The sequence below is a fragment of the Abramis brama genome, assembly GCF_963993115.1.
Source record: "Abramis brama genome assembly, chromosome: 7".
NCBI lineage: Eukaryota > Metazoa > Chordata > Actinopteri > Cypriniformes > Leuciscidae > Abramis > Abramis brama.
Window position 1 is genome coordinate 14,006,536 of NC_139969.1, and position 20,803 is coordinate 14,027,338.

At 36.3% G+C, this 20,803-nt stretch overlaps 2 protein-coding genes across 4 annotated transcripts; one reads left to right on the forward strand and one right to left on the reverse strand.

Moving 5' to 3' along the window:
• The first annotated feature begins 1,220 nt into the window (after positions 1 to 1,220).
• Positions 1,221 to 10,007, forward strand: nadkb (NAD kinase b). Of its 3 annotated transcripts, none has more exons than XM_084120486.1 (12): positions 1,221 to 1,437; positions 2,252 to 2,503; positions 2,577 to 2,660; positions 3,460 to 3,589; positions 3,746 to 3,854; positions 3,977 to 4,062; positions 4,253 to 4,355; positions 4,462 to 4,616; positions 6,171 to 6,270; positions 8,059 to 8,216; positions 8,382 to 8,464; positions 8,726 to 10,007. In XM_084120486.1, the coding sequence occupies exons 2-12, from the start codon at positions 2,262 to 2,264 to the stop codon at positions 8,883 to 8,885; spliced, it is 1,410 nt and encodes a 469-aa protein (XP_083976612.1). In that variant the 5' UTR covers positions 1,221 to 1,437; positions 2,252 to 2,261; the 3' UTR covers positions 8,886 to 10,007. The 3 variants fall into 3 exon arrangements, with proteins under 3 accessions (XP_083976612.1, XP_083976613.1, XP_083976614.1); XM_084120487.1 differs by having other exon boundaries at positions 1,301 to 1,434; positions 2,251 to 2,503; XM_084120488.1 differs by lacking the exons at positions 1,221 to 1,437; positions 2,252 to 2,503; positions 2,577 to 2,660 and adding an exon at positions 2,774 to 2,938.
• Positions 10,008 to 10,942: 935 nt separating this feature from the next.
• sec62 (SEC62 homolog, preprotein translocation factor) lies at positions 10,943 to 20,553 on the reverse strand. The gene is made up of 8 exons (XM_084120489.1): positions 20,420 to 20,553; positions 16,866 to 16,974; positions 16,139 to 16,244; positions 15,195 to 15,402; positions 15,004 to 15,099; positions 13,152 to 13,212; positions 12,956 to 13,075; positions 10,943 to 12,860 (listed from the first exon to the last, which is right to left on the reverse strand). Exons 1-8 carry the CDS (start codon positions 20,453 to 20,455, stop codon positions 12,352 to 12,354), a joined length of 1,245 nt encoding a protein of 414 aa, XP_083976615.1. The 5' UTR covers positions 20,456 to 20,553; the 3' UTR covers positions 10,943 to 12,351.
• Between the last annotated feature and the right edge of the window lie 250 nt (positions 20,554 to 20,803).

Consider the following 20,803-nt stretch of genomic DNA (forward strand, 5'->3'; position numbering starts at 1 on the left):
AAGGTTTAGGCCTTTATTTTGAAATAGAAATAAACATGAAAAGTCATGAAAGATTGGTATAAACCTCAGTTTGTTTTCATGCCAAGAGTTCAAAAGATAACACCAATTAAATTTTATGAGAAGAAAAGGTCTGAAAATGTTTTGAATATAAAGAAAAATATTATGGATTCTCGATTTGTGATGCGGCAGCGAGCCATAACGCACATATGTGCTCTTTTTATGTTTATTAGAGGTTGAAATCAAATCAAATACTGCCAGTCAAAGGGTTAACCGAGTGAAATGACTGAAGAAGTGCAGCTGCTATTGACATGATAATCAACCCATGTTGAAATAATGAAAAACTACAAACCACACCTGTTTGTTTCTTGCTTTATTCATCCTGGAAAAGTATCCATTTGTGTAATCGTCCAAGTTACAATCGTCCCTGTCTTTTACAGTTAAAATTTCAATATTTTTTTTTACAGCATATTAAATATAAAATAAAATCTGTATTGTGGTGGCAATGACATTGTGGTGAAAATGTTCAATATTTAAAAATAAAAATAAATAAAAAACATGACTAAACTTTTCCTCAGTCATGCATGTGTGTCCACTGTTGGACATTTGTTAGTAGACAAGTTAAAAATAATTAAATTACTAAATAATTTAACTAGTGAGAATGTGCAAAGTGTTTAAGAGAGTTTATTACTTCAAGTCCTCATTGTCTCTTCAGCTAAGGTTAAAAGAGTATATATCATTGTGTGACAGTCAAAGGGTTAACCGAGTGAAATGACTGAAGAAGTGCAGCTGCTATTGACATGATAATCAACCCATGTTGAAATAATGAAAAACTACAAACCACGCCTGTTCGTTTCTTGCTTTATTCATCCTGGAAAAGTATACAGTAACACATCTAAGTAATACAATTTATCATGTGACAAGATTAAATTAATGTCTTTTTAATTTCTGTAATGTTTATTTAGGCCTACTCGAGAAACCTTGTGAGGTGTAGCCTAGTTCACTTGGCGTTTGAATCGCAAGAATGTGTAGGCTTCTTCTTGATTTGTTGAGTTCAGGTTGTCCATAAAGGGCTTTTTTTTTCAGCATGACTAAATAAATGTATTAAAACAACACAAAAAGCAAAAATAAAGAAAGAAAAAATCGATAAAGAAAATCAAGGCAAACTAATCTAATCTAATCTAATCAAGGCTATCTAATCAAGGCGATACGAGTTTTCATTTGCTTCTCAGAGATTCTGCGCAGCAGCTAGAGTGTCAGCCTCGTGATGTCATTGTGGACATCCCATAATAAAAAATATATAAAGAAGCATAAGCCGTTTAGCGTGGTTTAGTAGAAATAATGTTGCTGTCAAGGTAACGCGGTCTAGTATATTAAATTTACCGTGGTGAAAGACTGTAAAGTCCAAACGGGAAGTTTCGCGGTGTTTCCTGTTGTGTGGTAAGCGCTGGGGAAGTGTGTTTGTTTAGCTAACGTTAGCTCCGCGCGGCTAACTTAACTTAAGGGAAGTTTTGGTATGATCCTACTGATGTGTGTGTTTTCAGTGCAATGTCTTGTGTCGCTTAACCTATTTAAGACAGTTGCACCTTGTACGCATTAATAACAACAAAACCCTTGTTAGTAGCTTGATAGTTTGCATGTTTAGTAACGTTAGTATGAGTAAATCTGCCTTTACGTATTGTGCAGCACACATCAGATGCGTTTGCTGGCTATTCATGGTAAATAAATACATGGTTAGTTGACAGATAACATGTCCATGGAGTTGTTTTCATCAACACTAAGGTTTTAGTGTTACAGTTTGAAGTGACTATACTTTAGTATATTTTTAAGTCTTCACCCCTTTACACCTTAAGTCACCTAGTTTGTGCTAAATTGCACTGCAATATGGCGAATTATTAATATATTTAATGTAGTCTCTAAATTAAACTAAAAAATAAATGTATAATAATAATAGAATTGTGTTAAAATAGTTAAATAATAGTTGTGAAATACTAGTGTCTGAATGAGGGAGGGCATATACATATAAATGTATTTACACATGACACCAGCTGAATATGTTTGATTCCTCTGTTCACACAAGCCATTGTTTTGTAATGCATGTCAAAATGTCTATTTTGATCAACAATATCTTATATAAAGCAGGGGTGAGATCAACCCCTGGCCCCCAGATGAGGGGGCTCAGTTAAGTCTTCCACCTCATTTTTTGAATTTATTTGATTCTTGTAATAATATTGAATTGTTTTTTTCCCATAAGAATTGAAGGCATGGAAGACGGGCTGCCCTCCAGAAAGGTGGAGGAGGGTGGTTCATCTAAGCGGTCACAGAGGCAGCAGGGGAAACTTCCTAGGAGACGGAAAGAGGTGAAGAGGTCTCTTCGGAGGCCGGACTGTCCAGAACACCTGTCGGGGGGAAGCGTACATCGGTTGCCTGAACAGCACGAATCAGAAGCCTCTGCATCAACGGAGGATACTGCCGAGAGTTGCCCAAAAAGATGGGATAGATGCAGGTATGTAACATGCCATTTGATGTAGATCAGTTAAACTCTAAAGATACTTAAGTGAAATGTCTGTTTGTTCCAGACGAGGGCACTTTCTACATGGACCATATCCTGCTACTCACTTTGGACCCAAAGCTTGTATTCTTCCCAACCCGACCTCAGTCATGTAAGTAAGCGCAGGCAGGCCTTCTTTAGGTGAGGGGTGAGGTCACATCTCTTGTTACTGTTTAAACATTAAGTCAAGCAAAGGATTGGACAAACAAGTGACAGGACCCTGTGTGCCAGAGGGTGTTTTTTTTTGGGTGGAGCTGGATTGCACCGCAGTCGGGTACTGCTGCTACCGTCACAGGAGCGTTCATGTTGGAACTTTCTAACGGACCCCTTCCAAAAGCCCTCCAGCACTATGCCTGTTTTACACCCCTCAGGACAAAACGCACGCAGAGGGTAATGTGGGGTTTTATGGTTTGATATCTGATGTTTTGCCTTCTCATTTTCTTCATATTTCTGTGTCAATAAGGATGATTAGAGTGAATCTAAAAATTACTTATTCTGGATGTCATGCAACATTACATTTTTGAAGTTATAGAAACCTAGCAGCTGTTACTTAGGCTTGGTTATTCCTTGGTACAATAAATAAAATGTGTGTATTAAAGATTTATTTAAATATTTGACAAAGTAAGAAGAAAAAAACAGTGAATGTGTCATAACACCTATTATTTGGTGAAAATATTATTATTTTAATATTTTCCCCCCATTTATCAATGGGATTTATCAATATCAAGAATGATCTGATCCTAGATCTGCCAGAAACCAAAAGCAGAAGTCCACATTTACAGTGCTTACAAAATGTTTTACCATGACTGTAAGTTGCGTAATGAGTGTACAAAGTACATGCAGTGTTTCTCTGTGTGAAGTACAGTGCAGACTCTCAGAATGTTTGCCTACTCTGTCGACTTTCCCCGCAGGCACATTCAGGATCCAGCCAGCCAGCGGCTCACCTGGAGCAAACCACCACTCAATGTCCTGATCATCAGAAAGATCCGAGACGAGACCCTGCTGGAGCCGTTCAAAGAGCTTTGCAGGTTTCTCGTGGAGGTAGGTTACACAAAATCCAATCTAAAAGCAACGCTAGTTGTTGATTTAGAGTCTTTAAAGCTACAGGTGCTATTTTTTACCCTTTTATTTTCATTATATAAGATTTATGTTTAGATTTGGTTATACAAATTTGATCTAAATTATTTCTACCATCAGGAGAAACATCTGATGGTTTATGTGGAGAAGAAAGTTGTGGACGATGGCTCTCTCATGAAGGATGAGTCATTTTCCGCCATCCGCAATCAGCTGTGCACATTCAGGGAAGGTATGAGTGAATTGTCGGCAGGTTGACCAGTAACAGGATTTACATAACCCTGACACACCATTAACCAATAATGGAGTAGGTGCATTAGGAAAATGAGCGATTCATTGTGTTTGTTCATACAGGGTATGATGACATCTCGGACTGCATTGATCTGATTGTTTGTTTGGGTGGAGATGGGACTCTTCTGTATGCATCATCTCTTTTCCAGGTATTCTCTCATCTCATTTGTTTGTGCACAAGAATCTCCTACTAGGTCATTCTCAGCTGCTTTCCATTAGATGGTCTCTGTGTGCTCCATATTAGCTGAGAGAATTTGGATATGCAAAAGGTAGTTGGAGATCGATTTAAGAATCAAATGTGATTTAATCATTCCAGGTTTTTTGTCTCATTTGTTTAAGGGCAGTGTTCCCCCGGTCATGGCCTTCCGTCTGGGTTCCTTAGGATTTCTCACACCATTTAAGTTTGAGTCCTTTAAAACAGAGGTGGATAAAGTTTTTGAAGGTAGAGTGATTGAAAGTTTCTTATATTTTCCATCTTTGAAACTAGACAAACTTGTTTTAGTAGTGTGTTGTTTGTTATCTGAAGTGTTTGTGTCTGGTTCTTGTAGGTAATGCTGCCATCATTCTGCGCAGTCGTCTTAAAGTTAAGGTGGTGAAAGGCATGTTCCAGAGGAACGAGCAGCTCTTCAGCACTCAGGAGAACGGAATAGTGCCTCATAACCACATAAATAACGAGGCAGGCAAAATCACTCTGCAGTTACAGGTAACGCAGCACTCAATCAAAACATTGGGCTTGAGACAAAGTCTGTCTGTTATTTGCCCACACATTTTGGCACACAGGGCAAAAAAAGTAAAAAAGGTTGTTTAAATACAAACACTGACAAAATTCAAACTTGCAATCCACCAATTAGGACACTGGAAAAAAATCTGATGATATGGTGTCTACCAGTCACATGACACAAAGGGGGATACCATAAAACAAGCTAAGGGCCTTTTTTTTGTCATGCCATTTTACCTAGTACTTTGTACCAAATAATAGGTTATATAATATAATATCTCACACACACACACACACACACACACACACACACACAAGTGCATTTATATTTATAAATGTATACATAAACATTACCGTTCAAATGTTTGGGGTCAGTAAGATTTATTTTTGAAGGAAATCAATACTTTTTTTTTTTTTTTAGCAAGGGTGTGTTAAATTAATCAAAAGTGACAGTAAAGACATTTATAATGTTATAAAAGATTTCTGTTTCAAATAAATTCTGTTCTTTTGAACTTTCACAATAATATAAACCAACCCCACAACTGCTGTCTTCTTATTAACATTAATAATAATTAGAAGAGCTGTTTTAAAATGGGAATAATAATAATGTTTCTTGAGCACACAATCAGCATCTTAGAATGATTTTTGAAGGAACATGTGACACGGAAGACTGGATAAATGGCTGCTGAAAATTCAGCTTTGCCATCAAAGGAATAAATTACATTTTAAAATATAGCCGTTTCGAATTTAATATTTTAAATTGTAATAATATTTTACGATATTTCTGTTTTTACTGTATTTTGATCAATTATTTGCAGTCTTGTTGAGCATAAGAGACTTTCAAAAACAATTGGTAAAAATCTTGCTGACCCTAAACTTTTGGACGATAAGAGTACTTATTCATGCATATCCATAAACATAGGCATATTTATAAACGTTTACATATAAATACATGTACCTGCTCACAATGAATATACAATTTATTAGATAGCCATAAAATAATTTACAACTTTTTTTTTAGAATGCAGCATTCATATACATTAGTTATAGTTGTAACTATAAATTGTTATAAGGGTTGAGGAGACAAGAAGACAAGTAAAATGTCTTCAAAGCAGATCTTGAAATTTGTTGCACAAGAAAAAAACATGAATGTCTGCCATGTAATGTCTGGGCACTCTTTGAATATAATAAAAAAAGAGTTTTTTAGGCCAAAGAAGCTTAAACAACTGTTTAGGCCAGTCTAATTCTACACTTGCTGGTAAAATGACTTTTTTTCTTTTTTTCTGTTCTTCAAGACTGTTTAGAGACATTTTACCATGGTGACAGACATAATAGGAGTTATTTGAAAATAACAGCTGTGATACGTCTGTATGTCCTGTTGCCATAGCAATAACATGATGTCATTGACAACCTGCTCTTTTATGTCTGAGATGGATATTTTTGACTAGAGTGGCATGTGATTTGTGCAGAAATACACCTGTTTTTGTGTGTAATTCATCCATTCACCGTCTGTGTTATGGATATTATGTGTGTATGAAGGTGCTGAATGAGGTGGTGGTGGACCGAGGACCCTCATCCTACTTGTCCAATGTTGACCTCTACCTGGATGGACGTCTCATCACATCTGTACAGGGTGACGGTGAGCACAGATTGGCCCGACCAGTTTTTATCTATCTTAAGAAATGAATACTTTTATTCAACAAAGTTGTGTTGAATTGATCAAAAGTGACAGGAAAGACGCATTGTAATAATGCTGTCCTTTTTAATTTTCTATTCATCAAAGAATCTACAAATGTATCACAGTTTCCATGTAAATATTAGGCAGCGCAGTAGTTTTCAACATTGATAATTGCAAACATTCAACATTGCAAATCAGCATGTTAGAATGATTTCTAAGGATCATGTAAAACTGAAGACTGAAGTAATGACAGCTGAGAATTTAGCTTTGCCATCACAGGAATAAATTACATTTTAAAATAAAGACCCCGTGGTGAAAATCAAGTTTTTAATGTTGTTTATATGTCTGTGGTATTTTTTTAATATGCTCTAAAATTCATAACATACCATAGCTGAGTATTTTCTCTTTTTAAAACTGCAGTGAAAAAAAGACAATCTCAAAAACACGGTTTGAAATCGCCGGTGTTTCTTACGGGCAGGGGAGTCTCGAGAGAAGCCAGGTTATCCTGGTATATATTTTTTTTCTGTTGATATGAAAAAATCGTTTTGTGTAACATTAGCAATGCATTATTAGCTGTTTGATAACGTAGTCTAGCAAAAGGATAATCATATTAATTACCGCTTTGTGTCCGTTGTTGTAAAGATACCATCGTGTGGCGTTTATCTCAGTAAAGTTGACCGAGTGAATCTCTGAGCTGGTGTGAATGGAGGTGGGGCTAATTAGCATATTCATGAGTCCATGTAACTTATACTAAATAAAGCTAAGGTGTAAAATTACATTCAAGCTATTTAAAGACATGAATTAAAAAAAAAATCACAGGAATTTTTTTTAATGTCAATTTGTTGATAAAAGATTAGTTTTAAGGGATAAAATTCAGAATTTTTTTTAAAATGTCAATTTGGTGATAAAAGATTTGGATAAAATTACAGGGGGACTTAAAAATTATATATATTATAATAGTAATATTTCACAATATTGCTGTTTACTGTATTTTTGATCAGATAAATGCAGCCCTGATGAGCATAAGAGACTTCAAAAACATTAAAAAAATCTTACAGAACCCCATGGCGTGTAGCTTATCTTAGACGCACCTCATCTAAGGCTGCGTTTACACTTGGCATTAACAGGCGACCTGTTGTTGATGATGTCCACATACACATTGAAAAGACAAGTGTAAACACGCTTCTGATCGGAATGTTATCCGATCAGCGTGTCCAGGTTCGGAGGTAGTCGAGGACGCATTGTGATCGGATCTCGGTGTAATGTAAACGCAATCCAGCCATCGTGTCTGCATTCACAGGTGGACGTCACACAAAACCCTGCCCACTGTCATTATTCCCCCTCCTCTCTCCGGAACTGAGAGCCGTGTGGTTTTGCAAGATTTGTAAAATGTCCCCCGACTGAAAACTGTAAAAGAAAACCCACCAATTCAGGTTGACTTTGCACTTTTCAGGTTCACAAAAGCCATACTTGTTTTTGTTTTTTTTGGTGGGGAATGCGAGATCCGATCTGTTATCCAGATACAGAAGCCACTTGATGTGGACAGGTGTAAACGCACCGTGTCCTGATTGACTTATGATCGGATCACGGTGATCGCATGTTTATGCCAAGTGTAAACGCAGCCAGTGTTTGATTCGTTTTTTTTCTTCTAGCCCAAGCAGGTCACAGTAAATTATGGTCTTTTTTGCTTTGACAAGAGTCCAGCTGCCATGAAAATAGATGTAAATATGTGGCTTTGTTTCTATGCAGGTGTAATAGTTTCCACCCCCACGGGCAGCACAGCCTACGCTGCTGCAGCGGGAGCTTCCATGATCCATCCCAATGTCCCTGCCATTATGGTGACCCCCATCTGCCCTCACTCCCTCTCTTTCAGACCCATAGTGGTGCCCGCTGGCGTGGAGCTCATGGTGAGAATGACATTTTGCCAAGGTTTATCCATTTGAATGACTACATTTTCCAAGCAAACTTGGCAAAAAAAGCTTTTTTTATTTTGTTTTGTTTTGTTAATTAATCTCATATGAGAGCTTCAGAAGAACGGTGTTATCTTACGACAAACTCTATTTATTCTGCAGATAACGCTATCGCCTGATGCTCGCAACACAGCCTGGGTCTCATTTGATGGCAGAAAGAGGCAGGAAATCCAGCATGGTGACAGGTGACACTCGTTTATACAATACCTTCCACATAATGCAGTGATAAAACAGCTGTGTTACAGTTATGGAAATGAGTATCAACAGTATCAGTAGGGATCAGCACTCAGCCTTTTGTACAGTTCAAATGCAGTTTGCCCTTTTTTCATTAAGAATTCATTGACTTCATTGTATAGTAACAGAAAACGGGGAGTTTAGATTAAATCATCACTTGAACTCTCACAACAATCGTATCTGTTAATCATGAGTTTTGTTTTCCCCCATAGCATTAAGATCACGACCTCTTGCTTTCCGGTTCCTTCTATCTGTTGTCACGATCTGGTGTACGACTGGTTTGACAGTTTGGCTCAGTGTCTTCACTGGAACGTCCGCAAGAAGCAAACACGTTTAACAGATGTCAGCGACTCTTCCGAAACGGAGAACTGAAACCACCATAAAAACCAAGTGTTCTCAGTCTGTTGACATTCCAAATTATTCAGATTTCCATCCCGACTCACTGAAAAGGAGGGTTCTTTATATTTACATTACATTGTTCATGTCCATATTCATAGATTCATTTCATTATAGCTCACAAGTGCACATGTTCTACCTGGAAAAAAAACACATTAACTAGTTAGAGGTAGTAATTTATTGGTATCTAAAAGTTTGTTTAAGAGCATTTAAATGTCATTATGCACACAGTTTCCTACATTCTGTTTTTGTAGCTGACGGCTTCTCATAATTAACAACATGCTGAAGAGTAACTGATCCAATTTACTTTAGAACAGTTTTTTTTTTTAATACCATTTACTATTGACAAAAAAGATTACTTTTTTTCTGTATCACGTGGAACATTAAATCCATGTTTAAATAGTTGTTTAGGAGAACGGGACATGCACATTATAGCTGGAAATGTAATTTGTCCATGAGCATAACTTTACAGTGCATAACTCGTAACAACGTAGCTGTTTTTACCAACAATTTACCACAGACATGAGTTGGGCTATCTATATGGTTTGCTACAACAGTAGTTCCTCTTGTGTGGTAATAAATTGCATAGGAAGTCAGTTTTTGTGTTAGCAATCAGTTTTGTGCACACACTGTTCATTTAACTACTAAGATTAAACACGGTTTGGCAGGCTTTTTCTTGTAGCTCACTTTAGCTGTTGTTCGATTTCCATTCAGATTGACTAACCTGTGCAGAGCCTTTATGAATATGAATCAAGTGTTCTCGTTTTTCTCTGTCAGTTTGGCGGTCTGTCGATCTTGAGAAGGAACGTTGTAGCCTCCCTGTGGCGACACAGGATGGTGCCACACATACTGCATTTTCAGAGCTGCATTTAATTAATTTTTGCACTACGTAAGCTGTACTTTATTCATTTTTACAAATGCACCGTGTTTTGTATTTCTCACTATGTATTACTAATCCTTTATCTAGGTTGTATCACATTATTGCATAAGAACTGGTATTGCTGAATGTAAGCGGTTTACATTTTGATGTAAATAAGAGATACTATGACATGCATTTGTCTGGTTTGTAATATTTCAATAAAAGTTAATTTCTTTTTATCTTGGATGTTTTATTTTATCCTTTTAAATATAACCTTATATTTTAGGGACTATTTTTATTAAATTTACTTAATACTCAAGATTTGAAATGTACCATTCAATCCTGCAGTGGTACAATCTTGTGTTTAATCTTATGTATAACGGAATTAATTTAATCGTTGACTATTAAGCTTCTTAAGTGAAACAATCTGTAATGTTTGCAGAGCAATGGAATAGAAATCATTACATGTATATTAAAAACTATAATAGCTTGTGTGAAATATATTATAAAAACCGAAATGCTTGTGACCGTTTTCAATAAAGCAATGCAAACTGCTTGTGTTCTATATTTTTATTGCAATGAAAGGATACAGATAGTTTTTGACAGACACTTCAATTATTCTCCATATACTGCAAAAAGACAATCCTCAACATTGATCCAAATACGTACAATTAGTTAGTTGAAGATGCTGGCCACATAAAAAAGATGAGATTTTAATTTTTTTATAAATGATATAACTACATTTTTACATGACAGTCACCTAATGTCAAATGAAACTTCCAAAAAGTCAAATGAAAAACGGGGATATCAGCATATTTCTCTCTCATAAAGACAACAGGACAGAAAAAAGGTGAGTGAAGTTACATATAAAGTAAAAACATGTCTTTAGGTACACGTTGTGTCATGCCCAGTCTATCCAGGTCTTCAAAGTCAATGACAGAATATTGAAAACATACATAGTATTTCTACAGGAACACTAAGCGTGACCCCTCTGGGGTTTTGACTGACAAGATCATCTACTTACAAACGTGGTTAAAGATTCATACATTTGATGAAGAGAAAGAGAGAGACGTTCTCTCAGGCACGAGGGCTTTCCCTGCTCCTCGTCAACTTGAGATGACCATGAATTTTGAGAGATGCGTTTAACAATGGTTTTTAGTTTTTTTAATATAGGAAAAACACCTTTTCAGCATCTTGTCTTGTGCGCTTTCAACAACCACTAGAACTCAGATGTTTGCTGCATTCTTTCGGAAGTCTTCAGCATTGAAAACAATTGGTGGTTTTAGTATTAGTACAAAATGCAGTGAAATGAAAAACCTGTGTGTCTGACATTATAAAATAGAGTACAGTTCATGCTGAACCTGAACTGCTGGCATGAACATCTCTGGTAGATTTATAGAATCCATATATAAATGATACATTTGTATTTTATCTCTTAAATATCATCCTCAGTATGAGTCAAAGAAACAGCTAATGTAAAATAATACTCTAGCCAATTAGTTAGCAACCCTACGGAAAGATAGCACTGGACCTTGGCCCTGTTAAAATGCGAACTAACAAACTATTTTGGACCACAAGCCGCTCGGGGAAGTACGATTTGTCAATCTCGGACTTTGAACACCAGATGGGAGAACCAGAGGCTATGATGCACAGATGTGATTGGCTCTAGAGGACATATACGAGCTACGGCATGACATGTTTGAACTCCTTATCTGTAAGTTGGTCATCATTTAAATGTACATGAAAAAAAGCATCAATATCCCGCATCATTTGGCACGAATGTGGATGTAGTTTCCCCTTTTGAATGCAGACATAAGACTCAAATGAAGTTTGGTTTTAAATAACTGCCTACCACAGTCAAGGATACCGCTCCAATGTATTAACCCCTCCGTTTTCACTAACAAGAACTATTTCTCGTTAGGGTCACAAAACGTGATTGCAGAAATGTATGTGGCAGACCGTGTCAATTGCACAAAAATACAGCTATCGTCCCAAACCTAGCAAGATCTCCCAGAGTTCCTCAAAGAAATGTCACAGGTCAAGTGCCATTGACATTTATGACTGAAACGATAGATATCTAAGACAAAATATGTTGGTCCGTCCAATGTATCTAAAAGGAAAGAAAAAGAAAAAAACCCCTTCAACTTCAGATTTTAATCTTTCAGACTATATTGGAGAGCGAACATTCATATGTGGGTTAAAAAAAAACATTGTGAAAGTTGACCGATTCAGTCCTTCTTAACACTACCAACATGTTTATACAACAAAACGCTTGACATTAGATAAAGTTAACATGGAAAAAGAGAAAAAAATCAAGGAACCAGAGAAACATGGGGCTCGGGGAGACTTGCATTGTTGCATCCACAGTGGGGAAAGCATTTTTAGGGAAACCAAACAGCCTTGGCGATATTTCCATTGTCATCGTAGCCGTTTCCTGCTCTCGTTTATCCTTTAAGCCTGTCTGTTTTCACAGAGGAAGATCTCAGCCTGAACAGAAATGGGAAACATCTTCTGAACTTGACAGAAGAACGTCAGCAGGTCCACGTGGAGCATGGGAGTATGTGTGCGGTGTGAGGAAAACGTTTAAGTCTGAACAGTCAAGGGCTTTGTCTCACTTTGCGCTTCTTCATCAACTTCCTCCTCATCATCCTCCTCCTCCTCCTCCTCCTCCTCTTCTGTGTGCTGCTCCAGCTCTTCTCTGGTGATCATTTCAAAGTCGTTGCCGTTGCTGTGTTGCGAGCCCTCGTCCTCTCGCCTGTCACTGTCTGTGTCTGACTGACGCTCTGCGCCCGCTTCCCCGCTCGCCTCCATTTCTTTATTCTCGTCTTCATCCTCTTCCTCCTCGCCGTCTTTCTTCTCGCTGTCTGATTTATCCTCGCTGTCTGATTTCTGCGCTTTGCTGGAATCCGAGCCCTTGTCAGATTTCTCGCTGCTGGATTTCTTGGAGCTGGAGCGGGGACCCTTGTACTCGTGCGTATAGAGGGGCCGGAAAGAGTCGATAAAGCCCACGTCGGCTGTCAAGTTCGGTAGGAACCAGAAGTGATGGCGGCCGCCGGTCACCAGCCAGATGATCAGGAACAAGATGCAACGAGCTGAACGAAAGGGGAAAAAAAGGAATGAGAGGATGAGAAAAGATAGAACATGTCATTTGAAATCGCAACTAGAATGTAAAGTCTTGAGGTCGTACCAACAGCCAGTAGTAGTATGCTGGCGACGAAGCATCCTGCTGCCACGCTCAGGTAATACACACCAACCCTCATCTCAGCAGGCCACAGAGGGAACAGAGTGGCTGCGATGACAGCAATGACTGCAAACACACACAACGCTCTGAATCAGGACTGGAGCCAGTCAAACGACAGACACTGTAGAAGAAGAGATCCTACCTAGAATCAATCCCATGGCAAAGGTTTTAAAGTGGACTGGATCGTAAATCCAGAAATAAACCTGTAGGGAAGACAAATGTTTGAACTTTTTCATTAGAAAAAAAAAAAGACATGAAGAATCTATAACAGTATATTTTCATTTGATCACAACACAATAACAATACCCAGCCAGCCTGAATATTATAATATTACGTTACACAAGTCTATAATATAATATAATATAATATAATATAATATAATATAATATAATATAATATAATATAATACAATATTCAGGTTGGCTGGGTTCCAAAAACATAAGTGTGTAAATTGAATTATATTATTTTAAATAATAACAACAGTAATAATATTAAGATGATAAGAAAGACTAATATATTAACAATGTTATTATTAAATATTAAGGTAAATAATTAAATAAAATAATTATTATGCTACTAGTGTGGATATTGTTAATTAAAGCTAAAATTTAAAATGAATAAAAATGACAGGGGCACATAACAAAATTACTAACAAACTAAAATTAAAAAGAAAACTGAAAATATATATAAAAAAAGCAATTTTTTTTTTTTTTTAAATAAAAACTATTATAGTATATAAATTATACCAAAATAACACTGTATACTAGCCCTGTGCAATATTTTATTGTTTTATTCCATAAAATAGTTAAATGTGAAAAAAAAAAAAAAATCCTACTATATAAGGTAAGGTGTATTTTTCTTACACTGTAAGCGTTATTTCTATAACTGTTAGTAGCTCCAGTCCTCGATTCTGATTGGTCAATAGCTGTTTTATTCACGATAAGGCTATGAGCTCTTCACCCAACGGTTCTGAGTATCACTGTGCAACATGAACATATTTTTGTTCTTATTTGAAGAAAAACATAAGAATTAGAAGGCTAAAAAGTTTAAAGTAAATTTTAATTTCATAGGCGGCATGACAGTAGATGAGTGGTTTGAGGAACAATTTGGAGAGAAGTGAACCGTCATGCTCCAGTGCTGAAATTATTATTACATGTATTATGTATTATAAGTACAAGTATTATGAGAGAGATCAGCCAAGCGAGTGTATTACCTGCATCTGATATATCATTCATTCTTCTAGTCAAGCTTATATCCAAAAAATAAGTTGCAATGACTGCTGAGGAAAGCTATATCTTTGTTTTTTTCCCTTTAACAGTTAAGGGGATTCCCCATGACTATGCATTTGTGATTGTATCTTAAAAGGTGTTGTTTAAAGTAAAAACAACGTCCGTTTACAACCTTGTTCCAGGCCCTTTCAATATAAAAGTATTTGCTACCGACTCAATCATTAAGTCTTTGCTGCCATCTAATGGTGCAACAGTGTAACTTTCACTGAAGTCGAAAAACCCAATCACTAACTCTTCAATACAAATTACGGCATATTATTTATATGAAATAAAATATTATTTATTGAACAATAATATTAAAATGAACAATAATAGTCATTATAAAAGTATAAGAAGTATTTGTGAGGAAATAATATAATAATGACAGTCTATGAGAACGGTTCCAAGTCTGTTTTTATTTGAGCTCCATGAAATGGCGCATTTTTTCCAGCGGAAGGAAGGCATTTAGGGATTTTACTTCATGAAAGTAGCATTGATACATATTTTTGGCTTTAATATTTTTATTGTGTGGTAAGCGTTTTATAACAGCGATAAGGTGCGACAGGCTGTGCCGTGAATAAGTCACGGCTGAAGGACGTTGTTAGGAACGACGAGCATAAAGAAGACAATTAAATTGTTAACTGCAAATGACAATTCATCGTCAAGCAAGATTTATATTTACAAGCATCTGTTAGATATGACTTTCTGCATGCTACTCATCCTGACCTCACTGCCATCCAAGAACAGTTGGTCCTCATGAGGTTCCAGCTTGAACTTCTTTTTCACATCCTTCTTCTTCTTTGGAGATCCTGGACTGTCATCCTAAACGCACAGAAATAAGCCATCAAAATAAAGATTCATGACATGCACATATGCGCATGTAACAGCACTCATCCTCTCAGATGTTCTAGTCATACATTTTTTTCCTTCTTTGTGTCCACAGCCTCAGAATCCTTCTTTTTGTCTTTGTCTTTTTTGCTCTTTTTCTCCTCTTCCTTTCCACTGTCACTTTTAGCCTTCTCTTTTTCCTTTTCTTTCTCTTTTTCCTTCTCTTTCTTTACATCTTTCTCTGGCTTCTTCTTCATCACTTTCAGGGCTCTGTGGAAAAACTGCTTCTTTAGGAGCCTGTGAATAGTAAGAAGAGTTCAAATTAGTGGCTGACTGATACAGATTTTTCAAAATACAAATTTTCAAATACAGATATAATGTGAGGAGACTAATGGAGATGTATCATAAAATAAAATGAGACGTACACAAAATTATGGAATTGAAGAATTTTACAAGACATTTGTAATTTAATTAAATAAAAGTTATTCAATTACAAGTCAAAAGTGGCAGTAAGATTTCTATATTAAAATGGTCTTCCCATAACACAATATATAATAAATATATAATAATAATAATAAATGTTTCGGTAACACTTTATTTTACAGTGTCCTTGTTACATATGTTACATGTACTTACTTACCATAGTAATAACAGTAAATTATGCATAATTACATGCAACTAACCCTCAACCAAATCCTAATCCTACCCTAACTCTATAGTAAGTACATGTAGTTGCTTAACATTACTCAGTACTTAAATATATAATTACACTGTCACATTCACACCTTCAAATAAAGTGTAACCAATGTTTCTAATATGCCAACTCTGCATACTCTGATAATATTTCACAATATTACTGTTTTTACTGTATTTGTGATCAAATAAATGCAACCTTAGTGAACATAAGAGACTTGTTTCATTTTTCTTTAGCTTCGATATCTCAACTAATTATTTCGATAAACAGCTTTGTAATATCAAATACTACTGAAAATTCCCATTCGGCATCATAAAAAGAGAAAAAGACTAGGTTTACCTGTTGCAGTAGTCCACCACTGACTCTCTGGTTGTGAACAAAGCTTCCTCACCCTTCTTTGCTTTGGCCCACTTTGAATCCAGCAGACATTCGACTGCTTTAGAGGCTGATGAGCAGAAAACAAACATTTGGTTTAATGACAGCATCTGAAGCAAAAAATAAATTAAGTCCCCCTGGAGTAATAATTGTAATCAACAATAATTGTATCCCATCTTTACTACCCAAATTTACATATTTAAAAGTTTTTTCCTGTGAAAACAAATTCTTCATGCCTTTAAATAGCTTGAATGTAACTCTACACCCTTGTGTCATTTAGTATACGCGGATCCATGAATTGTAATATCAACAGAAAAATATACCGGGATAACCTGGCTTCTCTTGAGACTCCACTGCTTCAAAGAAGTCATAGTTAATGATATGCTAAAGCCCGCCCACACGTTGACGTGATTGGTTACAAGGTAGTTTGTGATGTAAGAAACACCAACGATTTTTTTTTACTGTCTTTAGATCACTGCAGTTTTAAAGAGAAAATACTCAGCAATGGTGTTGACTTATGAATTTGCACATGGTTTGCCTTAAGGAATATTAAACAACATATAGGCATCGAAAACAACATTCAAAACGTGTTTTTTTTTTTTTTTACCACAGGGGGTCTTTAAAAGAAGCCTTGATATAAACCCTATACTGAGGGCACAGAAGAAAACAAGACAAGAATGAGTGCACTGACCGACAAAGTAATCCACTCGATGTCCCATCATGTTGGTGGATTTGGTGGGGCAGTTAAAGCGCAGGTACTTGGCCACCGCCTTCTCCTCCTTGGTAGGTTCACTGACCTCCTGAAAAAAAGTGATAAAGATTGTAAAGACTTGATGATAAAACTGGTCTGCTGAAGATCTAAACAAGCGTCCATCTGAATCTGCAATCAGATCACATTAAATATAATGCTATGCAGTCAGAACGTACAACATAGAGGTAAATTCAGTACCATATTGGTTATCAGCTGAAATTTGTGAATCTTTTAAAGATAGATACTTTTATTTTAAAAAAATATTCAAAAAAGACAGTAAAGACATTTAAAATCATACAAAAGATTTCTTTTTCAAATAAATGCTGCTTTTTTTTCTTTTCTTTTTTCTATTCATTAAAGAATCCTGAAAAAAATGCATCACGGTTTAAAAAACAAAAACAAAAAACCTATTAACAACATTGATAAGAAAGAAATGTTTCTTGAGCAGCAAATCAGCATATTAGGGGGATCACGTGACACTGAAGACTGGAGAAATGATGCTGAAAATTCAGCTTTGTCATCACAGAATCCTAAATTACATTTTAAAATATTAAAATAGAAAAAGGTTATTATAAATCGTAATAATATTTCACAATATTTTTACTTTATTTTGATCAAATAAATGCAGCCTTGGGAAGCATAAAAACATTTTTAAAGAAATCTTACCGACCCCAAACTATTGAATGGTAGTGTATCATTGTAGGAAAAATTAACAGGCATATTTTACACTAATAATTTAATAACACTGTTAAATGATATCTTCAGCAAATTGTTGTAATGCTGACATTACCTTCTGAAACAATTTGTTTTAAGTGTTTTACTTTTCAATTACTTCAGACAAAATAGCACAGAATTGTAATACCGGCCAAAACTTAAAAAAAAAAAAAAGTTGTAATATGTGCATCCCTATTATATGTAGAGCATAATTCTGGACCAATGAGACTTGAGAAACACCATGGGACTGGACCTAGATACTAAACCAAGACTCATAGATGTAAAAGACATGACAAAAAGCTGGTTTGTTCCTTTGGCTACAGCCCTTAATTCCAGTGAAAAATGATATCAAGAGAATTTAGGATAACAGCAGTGCAGGAATCCACTCCAGCTAACCCTCTGAAAAAGCTTTGAAATGAACCTCCTGCACTGCAGCAGGACCCTCGTCGATCATGGACTCAATGAATGTGAACTAATTAAAAGCCTCAGCTCACCACATACTGATGTGCTGTGCTCTGTAATCACCGACTCCATTCAGACACACAGAGTCCTCACTGACCCGCTTTATTAAGCTAAAGATCATTACTTGTGTGACCACACTCTACAAAAAAACTCCAGCCTATAGAGACATCATTCATTTGAGTAATGAATGACCACCAGGCATAACTACACTCATAAGCCTGAGGTTTTAGTATAGGCTCCACAATCCTTCAGTCATACTCTATTTGGTCAGAATGTCTCCTGCACGGCTCAGAGAAACATTCAATGGAGAGTGAAGACCATATAAACATGGTATTTTTGTCTGGGAGTTTCTGGCATGTTGCCTGCTATTCCTTTGGATTTTGTCAGCCAGCCAACTGTTTATGGATTATATTGTCTCAGTCACCTTGGTAAATAATGACTGGTCTTGCACTACAGTAGGCCCTGGTCTTGTTATCATTACGGTTTGGTGGTCTCTCAGTGAAAGCTGTACTACATTAGACAGGCTGATGACTTCAGATAAACTGCTTGAAGGGATAACTCCTCATTTCGTCCTAAACCTGTATGACTTACTTTCTTATGCGGAACACAAGATTATGTTTTGAATATGTCATGGTTGCAATTGACTTTCATTGTATTGACAAAAAAAAAAACAGACATTTTTAAAAATATCTTCTTTTGTATTCCACAGAAAAAAGAAAACCGTACAGGTTTGGAAAGACATGAGTAAATAAAAGATGACAGACTTTTCATTTTTGGGTGAACTTCCCTGTAACACTTGATCTAATTGGCATCTTTACAGTGAAACACATTCAGTACTTGTTTTAGCTTGAAACTTTAAAATCTAAAGATGTGATTTAGGTTTCCTAATGCAGGATTTCTCATCTATCACTCAGAGTGGAAATGTCATTTTAATTTACTTGGCCTTTTCAGTGGCACTTTTATTCAGCAAGGACATGTTAAATTGATAAAAAATGACAGTAAAGAGATTTATAATGTTACAAAACATTTCCGTTTCAAATGAACGCTGTTTTTTTTAAACTTTCTATTCATTAAAGAATCCTGAAAAAAAGTATCATGTTTTCAACAAAAACTGTTTTCAAATAATAATATTAAGAAGGGTTTCTTGAGCAGAAAATCAGCATAGGATCATGTGACACTGAAGACTGGAGTAATGATGCTGAAAATTAAGCTTTGCATCACAGGGATAAATTACATGTTTATGCACTGAAAGAAAACTGACCAGCAATGACAGTGGATTTCAACCTGTTGCATAAGAGCATAAACCAACACGCTGGAAGGATCATGAAGAGTGACTCTCTTATCAAGACAACACGTCATCATTACTCAAAACTCCACAGTTCTTTTACATAACACCATATTTATTACAGGAACACACAGTGGCTGTCTCAAAGCCAAATGAGTTGCCAGCCTAACAATGTTTTTTAGGGATGATAAACGCATTCTGACTACGACCAAAAATGATGTCTTAAAGTAGGTAGCACACTAGGTTTTAAATCAGTGGCAGATCCACATAATATAGCATGATGGAGAATGGCCTTAAATGGCCAAAAATTCAAATCCTGTCAGCATTTTCTCACTTGTTTGAAATCTGTATATGCGTTTTCTCATGGAAAATGAGATATTATGTAAAATGTTATGGACTGACAGTCAGAGTTCACTTTTAATGCAGTAAAAGGTGACTGAGGCACACAAGTCCTTGTGTATTCGACGCAGAAAGAAAGTCAAATGAGATTGAAACAACATGAGGGAAAGTAAATGATGACAAATTTTATTTTGGGTTGAAATGTCTGTTTAATTACACTGCAAATAGGTACAAATGTGGCGATTGTGCAATCGTTGTGAAGTTACGTATTATGGGCGATATTTGGTCAAATTCGTGAAGCATCTGAGACAGCAGCTGGTTAATAATAAGAACAGCCTGCAAACCGAGCAGTCTGTGCCGAGCTAAGATGGCCAACTCCATCAGCTGTGCCACCAGACACATACACTCTTCACAGGGGAGAGACATTCAAATCAGGTCATGCTCACATCAAATACATCGAGTAAATGTATAAGTGTTTAGAGATACACTGCATTACCGAAGAAAGGCGCAAAAATTGCGCCAACAATGATAAATAATCCACCTCCCATATACATGAAAGCACTGCAAAAATAACGGATCATTGTACAACTGTATGTTATGTCGAATAAAACACTAATTCGAGACATGCCACAATGCCAAGCAGAGGCCATCTAAGATTGAGCATCTGATAGCAAATATTACGTGAATTTGGTACCTGAATTCGCTTCTTGTGTCTCCTGCGCTCCGCCATGATTTCTAACTTCTGGGTTCCCTTGACGTGGTCACGAACAGACTGGGGAGGGAGATCTCGCGATATTTCGAATAGCCCGTGATCAAGTCACTTCTTCGCTTTGCAGATTGAAATCTGAAAGAGTGAATACTGCCATCTGAAGTGCAGGTGAGGCACACAAAGTGCGTCAGTGCATTGAAGTCCTTTTTAATGGATCAACTGATTGAACGTTTAGTTTGTCTGTCTTTCACAGTATTGTGTAATTCTAAGCCTGACAAATCCCACAATTTTGTTGTGAGAACTAGATGATAAAGTATTATCTATCATAAAATTAACACATAATGTTCCTTAAATGTTTGACACCTTAGA